General features: G+C 43.2%; 1 protein-coding gene across 1 annotated transcript in view; it reads left to right on the top strand.

Moving 5' to 3' along the window:
- AGBL3 (AGBL carboxypeptidase 3) overlaps nucleotides 1-11,731 on the top strand; it is a 36,395-nt gene extending 24,664 nt beyond the window's left edge. Inside the window, exons 16-23 of the mRNA XM_035128513.2 lie at nucleotides 306-431; nucleotides 2,020-2,113; nucleotides 3,627-3,698; nucleotides 4,047-4,223; nucleotides 5,650-5,680; nucleotides 6,648-6,859; nucleotides 7,096-7,351; nucleotides 10,313-11,731. Coding sequence (XP_034984404.1) covers nucleotides 306-431; nucleotides 2,020-2,113; nucleotides 3,627-3,698; nucleotides 4,047-4,223; nucleotides 5,650-5,680; nucleotides 6,648-6,859; nucleotides 7,096-7,351; nucleotides 10,313-10,562 — 1,218 coding nt within the window. The 3' untranslated portion in view covers nucleotides 10,563-11,731. The remainder of the gene's footprint in view (nucleotides 1-305; nucleotides 432-2,019; nucleotides 2,114-3,626; nucleotides 3,699-4,046; nucleotides 4,224-5,649; nucleotides 5,681-6,647; nucleotides 6,860-7,095; nucleotides 7,352-10,312) is intronic.
- The last annotated feature ends 1,504 nt before the right edge of the window (nucleotides 11,732-13,235 follow it).

The following is a 13,235-nucleotide window of genomic DNA, read 5'->3' as shown; positions in this document are numbered from 1 at the left end:
TCCTGCCAAACTAGCAGTTCAAAAGCACGTCAAAGTGTAAGTAGATAAATAGGTACTGTTCCTGCGGGAAGGTAAATGGCGTTTCTGTGTGCTGCTCTGGTTCGCCTGAAGCAGCTTAGTCATGCTGGCCACATGACCCGGAAGCTGTACGCCGGCTCCCTCGGCCAATAAAGTGAGATGAGCACTGCAACCCCAGAGTCGTCCACGACTGGACCTAATGGTCAGGGGTCCCTTTACCCTTTAACTTTACCTTTGCCTGCATCACTGCCGGAGTGTCCCCAGACAAAAAGTTTCTGCCTTTCTAGGAATGCTCTGAGCACTTTTGGGAATGTGCTAAGGAGGAAAATGGGAAGCTGCCATACAGAGGTTGGGTCAGCACCAACACCTCCTTCCACTCCAGTCTGAAAGGAAGACGGAGGAGACATTTTGAGGTAAGCAGAAATGGTGTTGCATGGAAGGACCCATTACTGGCTCTGTGGTTGCAAATTGCAGCTAGCAAGTTGTCATGCAAAGTCCTTCTAATGCTTGCTTGCTCTCTCAACTTTATCTCCACATCTGCATTACAGCAATAATTTGCTTTGCTCAGTTGATGTTTTGAAGAGCTGTTCCCAGTTGTGTGCTTAATACAGTATTAGCCTGATGGTGCAAGGCAACTCATCGTATCTATAGAGCAGTGATCTAGAAAGGGCTGGAGCTATTTTATTAGGAAACCTCTACTTTAGGCAAGTGATGGCTAACCTGTGGCTCTCAGTATGTTGTTGGACTCCACATTCATTCATTCTAGTCAGTGTTGCCAGAAGTGAGGGATGATGGGAGTTGTAGTCCAGCAACATCTGGAGGCCAAAGGTTAGCAACCCCAGTTTAGTCAAAACAGATGCATGAGTAATTTTTGCTCTCGGACTATGATATTATTCAGTAAGATTGTATGGTATAATGTTACCATTTTAACTTGTTAATGGTGGTTGGCTAAAAATAAAAACAAATGCATTCAATAGGGCTTTCACATCATTATTTGACCTCACATACTATGTGGATATTGCTTAGAAACATTGGCTGTGTTGCCTACAGTATGGGGAATGTCTTTTCTGTAAGCTCCAGCCATTCAGTAAGCCAGAGTTCACCACATTCCTGCCAGTTTCACAGTGTATACGCCTTAAAGGTGGATTATACAAATACTCTGAACTCTTTCCTCTCCCCCTTCTAATTCTTGAAAGGGTGCTGCTCTCCTCTTTGATATTGCAATTGCAATACTGCATGGGTTGTCAGCATGTCACAATACAAGCAGGGCAGCTAGCAGGCATTTGTGGCATTTGGACAGAGGCAGGAAGGCGCACATTTCAGGTTAGGACATAGTCTCAGGTGTTGCCACTTGCCTCCCTTTCCTATGCTGTGCTGCTGTTTGCTTCCCAGACCAAAGCCAAACTACATCAGAGACACTAAGCAGAGGTTACACTATCCCATACTTCACTGCTATGATGTTTATGTGGCATGCATTTTGAACATTTCCTCCTGTGCTTTGAAACTCCAGTCTATAGCTAACAGTTTGCCAAGAAAAAGGTTAGCAATGAAATATTATACAGGTTTTTTTAGCTGGAATGATAGTTTCTAAATAAGTAATTACATCCATAGGATGATAAAATAAGCCTTAAAGGCTGAAGAACTACTTTAGACATTGCATACACCAAAATCTTGCAAGCACACAGATCCTAAACTTTTGGGGTATAAAGGCTAATTTGTTCATTTGGTGCAAGGATATGCTTGCACAACAAAACTTCCCCACCCATCCCATCATGTGTGTCCTGCATCATCCTCAATTCTGCTCCAAAACCTTAGCACAGGGGGGGAGGAGAGGGACGGAAGTGCCACAGCACAAACCTATGCTGACAGAGCAAGTTAATTAGCGCTGCATTGGATATAACTCTACAGTTCAGTGCTTCTTTACAACAAATTAATTTCAGACTTCGGGTGGGAAGTTTAATAATATAGTAACAATGTATTTGCCTCCTTTTAATCTTCCAGTCAAAAGCCTTAGCAGGGCTTCATGAACTCCTTAGAGAAACTAACTCAATTGCAGAAGGTAAACTTCATGAAATGTCGTTTGATTCCCAAACAGGTAAGAGATAACATGGACAAAACGGTCCATGAACATGTGAACCTTTTTGTTTGAAAAATTAATATAGGTATTTACAAAGTTGTTAGAAAAGAATTAATTTGTTTTAGCCATAGTAATCATCAGTGCAGATACAGTGTCATGCCGTTAAAGCAATCCATGAAAGGGAAAGAGGAATTCATGAACTGAGTAGTATCTGTGAGGCTATGGCATGCTTCTAGAACATTGCATCTACACTGGACAATAGAATGGTGGCATGCAGATTGCAGCCTCTGCTTTTTGTTCCCTATTCAGACCAGTATACAGAACAATTACAAAGGACGGTTACAGCAGAAGAACTGGGATTTAACAGCAACTAACATTGCATTTCTCATATCTTTTATGGGAAGCTCTTCTTACACTATATGAAAAGCATTTTCTCCCATTTGATAAAGTTTTCTAGAAACTGGAGTGTGCTTTATATTCCCTAAATATTTAGAATACTTCTAACTGGATACTTTCTAAACTTCCCATTCTATGCATTAGCATTAAATTGGAAACACAGAAAGCATTTGGGGGTAGGGGAAGGTAGCATGTTGCAGAAGATTTGCACATCCTTGGATTGTGCTATTCCTTCACCTTCCCTCCTTCCCTTTAATTCCTCCAGCCTTCCAAATGGTCTGCTGGGAAATAAGCACGTACTGCACATGGAGTATGTGAGATAATGGATGCTCTGAATCAGTACATGAGTGATCTCAGAAACTCTAGGTTGCCATGCCCTAAGCTTTACAGCTTGGTTTAGCCTGTTATCTGATACATGTTCATATGTACGTATCACCTTCTCGGTCTGCTTGATGATATTCATATCAGTAGACTGATATGAAAAGTCAGCCAACAAGAAAACAGAAGGATCTCAGTCTTTCTCAGACAATCATTGGAGGAGGTTGTAGCATAGGATATTTCCAGATCATGCAGTACCTGGCCATTCACAGTTTCATTCAATATGGCTGCAGGACAAAGACTTAGGCTCATATGATTTCATATGATATGTTTTTCTTAAATGTTTCTTGGTTGTTAAATTTTAGTGAATATTACCAAACTGTATAATTCTTTATAACAACATATAATGCTCTGGGAAAGCAACTAATATTTTTCATGTGTTTCCATATTTGCTAATCCTTTCTTGGTAACCTATACAATTCCTAGGACTTGTATACAGTGCTGATACAGTACTGAATATGTAACAACATTGTCATTTGGCTGTTTGGTTCTTTGACTCCCACCATTCCCCAGAGAATAGATTTCCTAGACATTCTTTAGAATGCCTTATTTTTGTACTTTGCCTGTAAATAGGCATGCATGCCATCTAAGGACATCTAAAGACAAGTATCCAATAAAGTTGACTCTAGTCCACAAAAGCTTGTTAGCCTTTTAAGTTGTCACAAAACTCCTTCTCTCTTTTCTATAAAAGTTAAATGTGTATTCTTTCTGAGATTCATTTTATGATCAATTCATGACAGTTGTGGCCCTCTTTCAGATTCTATGCAAGATGAACAAAATAAATATACAGTTCAGTACGTCAGTCATTACTTTCCTGAACAAGGATTAAGTAAGTTACTCATATCTTTAATTCATATAATCTTGTGTCTAGACACAGGTTATACTGTATGTGCAATTATAGGCAATACAATGAAAGTCATGTACTGTATTACGTAAAATAGAGATTTTACAGCCTGATCCTATGCATGTTCACTCACAGTTTCCACTAAGTTCAATAGGGCTTGCTTTCAGGGTGGAGTGCATTGGAAGACAGTTTTAGAGCATAGAGAATGAGTTAATGGAGATGTACACCAGAAGTATAAATTCATGCAAGCAAGAATAAACTCATAAATTTTATATTTTGTCCAACCCTTTAACATAATACTCTATGTCTGGTTCTGGCCTTTTTTCCCTACAGATATTGGCTGGGACATAGCCCAACCTTTGAAGCACATCATCTCACAGAGACTTTTTCTGCCTCCTGCCATCCTTGACCAGATGTGCAACACACCAGTAAGGCACCAAGGTGCACTCTCAGGTTGCAAACTTCCTAGGGTGGAAAATATGAAAAAAGAAGCAAAGATTCCACAAAGAAGTAAGTCAACTGAATACTTGGGGATATACTGTGGTCTAAACCACTGAGCCTCTTGGGCTTGCCGATCAGAAGGTTGGCGCTTCAAATCCTAAACTGGGTGAGCTCCCGTTGCTCTGTCCCAGCTCCTGCCAACCTAGCAGTTCAATAGCATGCCAGTGCAAGTAGATAAATTGGTACCACTGTGGCAGGAAGGTAAACGGCATTTCTGTGCGCTCTGGCTTCCGTCACAGTGTTCTGTTGTGCCAGAAGCTGTTTAGTAATGCTGGCCACATGACCTGGAAAGCTGTCTGTGGACAAACGTCGGCTCCCTCAGCCTGAAAGTGAGATGAGCGCCGCAACCCCATAGTTGCCTTTGACTGGACTTAACCATCTGGGGTCCTTTACCTTTCCCCCCCTTTTTACTGCACTACAGTTCTTTCTATGAAAGCCCTGGACACATTTGGGGGGGAGGTGCTGCACATTTGGCTCCTCACACCACCCTGTTGGCCCTGTGGCTGGGATCTGATCTGAATGATTTGCTGGGCATAAGGAAACTTTACAGAGGGGAAAAGCAGGGCCCGCTCGCCCATTGATTCTAGTGGCGCCGGGTTGCGCAGAGGGGCGCCCCAGCAAGTGGGGGAGCTGCGCGGCGGCCTCCCTTTTCCGCCCTGCAGCGCCCACCTTCCAATGCTTGTCGCTTGCCGCTGCTGCTGCCTGGTCTGGCGCCACTCTGGCTCCGGCTTTGCCTCGGGCTGGCTGGAAGCACGTGTAAAAGGCGGCCAGCTGCGCGCCCGGCCCAGCTCCGGCTCCTGCCGCGGTGGCGGCAGCGGCTCCAGCTGTGCTGCTGCCGGTGCCGCAGTAGAGCCCCACGAGCAAGACACCCCGCGCCGGGAGCGAGGCCACAGGCACCACTGAGCCGTCGGGCGCCGCTAGCGCCTCGCTCTGCAGCGCCCACCTTCCGGCGCTTGTTGCTTGCTTGCTGCTGCTGCTGCCTGGTCCGACGCCGCTCCGGCTCTGCCTCGGGCCGGCTGGAAGTGCGCGTTAGAGGCGGCCAGCTGCGCACCCAGCTCAGCTCTGACTCTGGTTCCTGCCGCGGCGGCGGCAGCTCCGGCTGCGTTGCTGCCGGTGCCGCAGTAGAGCCCCACGAGTGAGACGCCCCGCGCTGGCAGCGAGGCCATGGGCACCCACCGAGCCCCACACAGCTCATCCTGCGCACTCTGTGCAAGGCCAGGACTGGAGAGGACTGGGACTGGAGAGGTAAGAGCCCAAAGGAAGCTGGAAGGACTGGGGGGATTCAACTCTGGCAAATGGGGGGGGCGCTGAAGGGATCTTCGCACCAGGGCGCCGGGTATGCTTAAGACGGCCCTGGGGAAAAGGTTATTTCATATAAAGGAAGCATTTCCTGAAACATTTTCAGTAGCATATTATTTTTCTTTTCTACTTACAGCCTCTCTGATACAAGTGGAGGGTCTTCCTAGGTAGGAAAACTTATTATTTGTTTTCAGCAATCTTCCATGTGTATTTCTCAGTCACGTTCTTTATGATTTGGGGTTGGAAAGAGTGTAACATCCTTCTTGTTTTTAGATTTCTAAAAAATTATTATTCAGACGGGCCAACCAGCTCTTCTTGATGTGCTTAATGCTTTTATTGGATGATGATGATGAAAAATTATATACAGTGGTACCTCAGTTTTCTAACATCTCTGTTGATGAACATTTTGGTTTTTGAACACACCTTGGAAGTAAATGCTAGAGTTTTCGAATACACCTTGGAAGTCGAACATGCCACGCGGCTTCCACTGAGTGCAAGATCCTGAAGCCTAGCTGTCGGCTGTTGAGTTTTCGAATGTTTCAGAATTTGAACCATCTTCTGGAACGGATTACGTTCGAAAACCGAGGTATCACTGTACCACCCTTTATCAAAATATCCCAGGGTGATGTACAACACACATTACAGAACATCAAAGATAAAAACATAATAAAAAGCATAATAAAAAGCATAATAAAAAGCATCCTGACAGACAGCCCAATAATAAAATAGTCAATTTAAATGCCAACTTTTTGTGCATTCTTAAAAAAAAAAATCTGCACAAAACAGGGTGGAATGGATTTAAGATGACTGAGTGCTAAAAGAACAGGTTTAGGTTAATCTGTCTATCCCTAATTAGAAGAGTACCGAACTCTTCTGTTGAACTCAATGGCATTTTGCGATGCTTAACTTAGGATGGATTGTGCCCTGTGTCATGTCACCAGTGCGCTATGTCTTAAAATGACAAACTAAAGCTTAAACTAAGACACTGTATTTTATTTTTATTTGTGAATGCTAAATTGTATAGCAATTCTTTATTAAACAAGCATTTATATATCATCTTGGATTTTATACTGCAATCACTACTTCATTTGATGTATTTCTTTTATTTTATTCTGTGGCTTTAATCTGTTTCAGCTCTCTGGTTCTGTCTCGGGCAACTGCAGAAAATAACACTGAAAGGGGTTGTGTCACATTGGAGTTAGGAGAAAAAGAAGTACAAACCATGGCCCTGACTCAAGACACACATTTTAATTCTTTACATAACAAAGCTACAACTTGGCGATTAGAGAAGTGTCAAACTGGAAGAGCCACTAGTTGCAGAGAGAAGACATCTTTACAAGCAAAAGGTTTCTTTCCCTCCTTCATCATTGAAATTACTAGCATGGATGTTAGTATGGATGTTGCAGCATGTCATCAGAATTCCCATAATGGTCCCCTGTTCTACTCCTCTGCTGTGTTTATTTCTATATCTCCTCTAATCTATTAATGAATGTTGGGGCTAAGCCCTGAGAGTTGTAACTCAGATTGATCTCTGGAACAAGTAATAATTTACAGGATTTTTTATTTTTTATTTTGATCCCAGATTTTCTTGACAACCTGAAACACAATTTAGATGACAAAGAAAGGAAAATAAAGGAGAAATCACCAGCAAGCAATGTTAAACCTGACAGAAACAATGGAGCAAACCATGAAGGAAGTTTTAGACTCAGTGAGTCCTCTCATACACAAGATTTTCTACAACTCTCCTTACCTTTGGTGTCAGAAGGAAAGTATAGGCAAGTCACTGAAAAATACCAGAGGAATGAACAGCAACCTAAGTTGTCCTTAGGTCGGCCTCGGTAAGTAAACAAGACTGCCTGTTCCATGCAACATTCGGTGTGTCTGTTCTGACAAGATGCTTTAGCATTAAACTGTATTGTAGGTTGTGCTCTCTGAACACAGCACGCTATGCGAAGGAAGAATCTGATGCCAATATTGCACCTGAGACAGTGTAGCCTGCACTGCCCATGCTGCTTCCACAATTGCTACTCTTCGTCATTCACAGGCATCTTCTGCACACTGGGGGAAACCAATGTACCAAGAGAGCTTAAACTCTTCCATGCCAATATGCCCCAAGAATTCATGTTGCCACTCAGTGGGACCCCATACTCTCTGGGTGGAGTTATTTCAGTCTCCCAATAGCATGCATGACTATTCTATGAGAGTTTGAATTTTCTGTTCCAATGCTTAAGAAGCCCCTTGATACAGATGGTCAGTGGGCTGGTTCATACATCACACTTAGACATAGTTTGTTTTAAACCACGGCTTAATCATGAATGTGCCTTCTATTCCTCCCTGCAAATGTAGCTTGTCCCACCCTTGAGGGTATTGTTCCTGGCACAAACAAACCATAGTATGCATTGCAGTATTGTGCAAACCTAGATCATAATTTGTTTCTTTTATTATTATTATTTTTAAAAAACCACACAGGTTTTCTTCAAACAAACTCTGAGTGGTAATATTTATTTATTTATTTCATATATCAGTCACATTTCTTTGCCATGGCAACTCAAAGTGACTTACAAAATGACCAGAAAAAAACCCAAAGACAACAACCCACATATATACATTAAAACCAAAGAGAAAGAATACATTAAAATATCTCTCCCGCTCTAAAAAGCAGTAGATAGTTAAGACCCAAATGCCTGGTTAAAAAGGAATGCTTCTACCTGGCATCTGAAGGTATGTAATGACAGTGCCAGACAAGCCTCCTTGGGGAGAGTATTTCACAAATGGGAAGCCACCATTGAAAAGGCCTGTTCTTGTATTGCCCGTCTCCTGATCTCCCGTGGAGGGGCACACAAAGAAGGACCTCAGATGGTGACCACAGTATCTGGGTCAGTTCATGCAGGGAGAGACATTCCTTGAGGTATTGGGAGTCCTGAGTTACATAAGGCATTAAAGTCAAAACCAGAAATTTAAATTGGGACCATAAACCAATTGATAGCCAGTGCAGTCAGGCCAGGATTGGTTTTATGTGCTCAGACCTTCTTGCCCCAGTGAGCAACCTGGCTGCTGAATTCTGCACTAGCTGAAGTTTCTGAATCATCATCAAAGGCACCCCAACGTATAACACATTGCAGTAATCTCACTCCGAGAGGTTACCAATGCTTAGACAACAGAAGTTAAGTTATTCCTATCCAGATACGGGCATAGTTGGGCCACCAGCTGATAGAAGGCGCTCTGCACCACAGAGGCCACTGAGCTTCAAGTGATGGCAATGAATCCAGAAGTTTCCCCAAGCTACATACCAGCTCCTTCTAGGGTAATGTAACCCCATAAAGAGCAGGTCACTTCCCATCCATCCAGTCCATAACCAAGGCAAGACATTGGTCCAGCACATCCACTGCCACACCTGCAGATGTAAAGGCGTAGGAGAGCTGTGTGTCCTCAGCATATTGCTGACAATGTATTCCAAAACACCAGAAATTGGGCCTAGTACAGGTGTTCCCCCTTTACACCACCTTTTGGCAACACGGGGTTTTTATAAACGCGGGTGGCGCTGTGGGTTAAACCACAGAGCCTAGGGCTTGCTGATCAGAAAGTCGGCGGTTCGAATCCCCGTGACGGGGTGAGCTCCTGTTGCTTGGTCCCTGCTTCTGACCTAGCAGTTCAAAAGCACGTTAAAGTGCAAGTAGATAAATAGGTACTGCTACAGCGGGAAGGTAAACAGCGTTTCCGTGTGCTGCTCTGGTTCACCAGAAGCTGCTTTGTCATGCTGGCCACATGACCTGGAAGCTGTATGCCAGCTCCCTCGGCCAATAACGCGAGATGAGCACCGCAACCCCAGAGTCGGTCACGACTGGACCTGATGGTCAGGGGTCCCTTTACCTTTACAGGTGTTCCCCCTTTACCCCACCTTTTGGCAACACGGGGTCTTTTTTTATAAATGAGTATTTACATATAGGCAGATGTGGGTTACCTTACAAGAAGGCACAGAAAAGGTAAGGCAGTGGTGGTTCAAGAAACACTTTGGTGATGGTACATTTAGACATAGCTGCCAAGTCTCCCATTTTCCCTGGGAAATCCCCGTTTTTCCAGCTGTTCCTAGCTGAAAAAACGGATTTTTTTTTGTTTTTCCCCGGTTTATTCTGGCACGGCAGCCATTTTGGAACTGGGCGGAGCATGCTCAGAAGCGACTTTTGATGCTGCTCTGCCCAGTTCCAAAATGGCTGCAGTGCGACTTCTGGCGCGGCGGCCATTTTGGAACTGGGCAAAGCAGCATCAAAAGTCACTTCTGAGCATGCTCCGCCCAGTTCCAAAATGGCGGCAGCGCTACTTCCGGTCTGCTATTTTCGGCCCGGTCCCTTATTTCTCTGACAGCAACTTGGCAGGTATGCATTTAGATTAGATTTTTATAAAGATTATATTAGCCTAGTAGCACCCCACATTCTGGATTGACTGAACTAAGGTTCAGTACAGTAACAGAAGACCATGCCAGGAAGATGAAGGTTCATATTAGTCTTTATATGTGACTTTAGAGTGTTCAAAGCACGTCACATACATTTTCTCTTGAGATTACAGTAGTCCAGGGAACAAGTAACCACAGATTTTAGCAGCAACATCCTGAGGATTTACATTCTGATTTACTGGTTCTTGGAAACCAGTAAATAGTAATATAAATAGTTCTTTGAGAAGAAGCTGGTTTAAGAAGTAACATGTAAACAATAAATGGAGGCTGCCTGGTTGGGATGACAATTTAGTGGATTTGTCCTTCTGAGAGGGAGACTGAGACCAATTTCCTTTGTTTATCTGTGCAGACCTCGCTTGGCTACACTAATGAATACAAAAGAGAACCACAAGACACTTTTACTGAAACGCTGTGAGGATGATGAAGCATCCACTTCTACATCTCTACTGCACACTGGGTCAAAAATGCCAGTGAAAAAGTTACTGTGCCAAAGTGAGAGCAAGTTTTTTTCAAAGAGACGCAAAAGTGAGTGCCTAAATCACAGGCCTTCGATGCAAGACCTTTCAGCAACAACTGAGAGAATTTCCTTTCACGCTTAGAAACAGGTGCCATTTCTTTTGAGGCAACTAACAAGCCAATGCATACCACTGCAAAGGCTCTATCCAGATGTACAACCTGCAATGATATCTTCAGAAATTATTGCTTCAGTTCCTTGGATGTGGTGCTGAGAAAATGCAAAAAAAAAAAAGTATCTTCATTGTAGAGCACTTGTGCCATGCGCAGGCTTGGAACACAGGAAACAAAAATATGCTGGAACATCACCCATGGGGCTTCTGTGACAGATAAAAACAGAACCAAAATATGAACTAGTTTGTTTATGTTTATTGCTGGCAAATTTTACAGGGAAGCAAATCTAGTCATTTTACTTTTGAATTTCACTTGCTTTAAAACTGATGCTATTTTAACAAAATGATTAACTGAAAAAGGAGGGTTGGGGTACTGTTTCTCAGTACTAAAACCTATTAGACAAATTAAAAAATCATAGTGGGGATCATAATCCAATCTTGCCTTAGATCTAAAAAGAGAAATAACAAATAATCCACAGGAATTGCTTTTCTACACTTAATCAAAATGATATTAAATTGGAGGTTCCAGTCAAGCACTGTATTATCCAGCAATCCTCTTACTAATGGCCAAGATCTGCCTATAGTATCTACTAACAAGTGAGTCCCTTTTAGCAAAGGTTCCAGACATGTTAATTAAAAGTTTCCTTCTTGTAGGTTCAGCCATTTTATTGGTTCCTGATGGGTATGGGTGGATAAGTAGCCCTTTAACTTTGATACATAGGGTACATTCCCATTAGTTGCTTGAAATGCAGCAAGCTGCATTCACACGAAGTTATTCACACTAGAGCGGGAAGATGTCATCCCCTGACACGCAGGACCTTTTTGGTTTACCCACCCCTGCAACCCCCCTGGAACTCCTGTTCATTAAGCCATCATCTGTATCTGTGTGTTTATCTGCACCTGAGCAACAGCGGCTAGGGTAGGTTCACATTACTGTTTACTCAACACCCCATTTTCTAATCAGATTGAAGCTGGTTTAAGGGGGAAAACACATCAAACAGCATTTTCTTGACAGTATTTGTTAAGAAACTACAGGATCAATTTGCATTGTGGCTTAAGTTGTGAATGCAGCTTCAAAAATTAGTGGGAGAACACTGAATAAGTAAGCGGTAATGTGAGTTCTGTATACCCTTATTTTCTGTTCCAGAGGGAATGGGGAGATAAAACTTTAATTATTTCCCTCTCATTTTCTGTTTTATAGTTCTATTTGGCTGCTCTTAAAAATGGGGGAGGGGTGGATAATGCAAGACTTATACTGAATCCCACCCCCAGCTATGGGGTAAATTGGGAAAATGACATGGGTAAAGGATGAAAACTACCGGTACCTTTCCCCAGTGCCATAGTTCCAATCTGAATCCACAGGCTACATTTATCCTTTACAAAACTAAAGGAAGATCTCCCACTTGTTGGTATCCATCTGTCTTGAGAGACAATGGAGTGAGCCCCTGGGGGTGAAGTCAAACCTCTTTTCAGCAATGACGTGACCTCCCCAGGGTGTGTATGGAGGTCCTCAGCTACCCAGATGACAAAGAGCCCACTTAGCATTGCTGATGTGTGGTCCAAAGGAAATCAGTTTGGCACCAGCTTGGCTGCAGGAGTTGTGAGAAGGAGGTGTACAGGTGCCATCCAACCATCTTAAGAGAATTCATCACAATCCCCAGATTAATAGGCTAAAGCTGCACAATTCTATCAAAAGGCACAGAAGCTTTGAAAAGCCATATACTTGTGCACATTGGACAGGCTGGCGCTGCAATGGCAGTTGCATTTAATTTCATTATATTATTTATTGTCACAAACACTAGACTAGGGTGCTTAAGGTAGTACAAAAAACTCTTTGTTTCTGCTTTAAAACTTGGTAACTTACTTTTTACAGAGAATAATTAGGAAAACTATAAATTTTATAAGCTTGCTGGTATGAAAAAAGTAGGTAGGGGGGATCAAGTATACTCACAAAAAAAAAAGATTAGCAAATATCATTTTTCTCAAAGTGGGTAACAAAATAATTTCAAAAGATTTAAGTTGATAGCACACTTCAAATATCTGAAGGACTGTCACAGAGAAGGGCTGATAGTGGTAGGGATAGTGGTTCCCTGGACTTAAGCTTAACTTTAAATCTGAGACAGCCAATATGTTATTGGACTAAACACCCACAAGTTGTATATTAGATATGAAGAATTATGGGGGTTGTCATCTCGCAACAACTAGCGAGCACCATGTTGGTTACCCCCACCAGGGTCAGCCCAATTTGGTATTTTTGCACCTCAGGCAAACCACAAAATGGTGCTCCCCCACCAGGGAAGAAGGGGTGAGTGAAGATCTACATCAGGAAAAAGGGAATAAAAATCTACATGGGGATCTGCTGCCCCTGTGGATCTTGCTGCCTGAGGCTGTTGCCTCAACTGGCCTCATGGTTGGGCTGGCCCTGACCTCCACTTTGCATCAACAAAGTTAGGGTAGTTAGGAAGGGAAAGCAGACTAAATGTCCCATTGTTAGCATTGTGAGGGGCTTCATATTCAGTTGTGCATCATAGTGCTACAGGGCACTGCAATGCTGTGGTTAGCTGTGCTGGTCCAGTCTTCTTACAGGATATGCCCCCACTCCCTGCATTTTAGCACCTTGCTGCAATCCTCTTGCTGCAGCAAAGA

Source organism: Zootoca vivipara, chromosome 10 (assembly GCF_963506605.1).
Source record: "Zootoca vivipara chromosome 10, rZooViv1.1, whole genome shotgun sequence".
NCBI lineage: Eukaryota > Metazoa > Chordata > Lepidosauria > Squamata > Lacertidae > Zootoca > Zootoca vivipara.
This window is presented reverse-complemented; position numbering and strand designations above follow the sequence as displayed.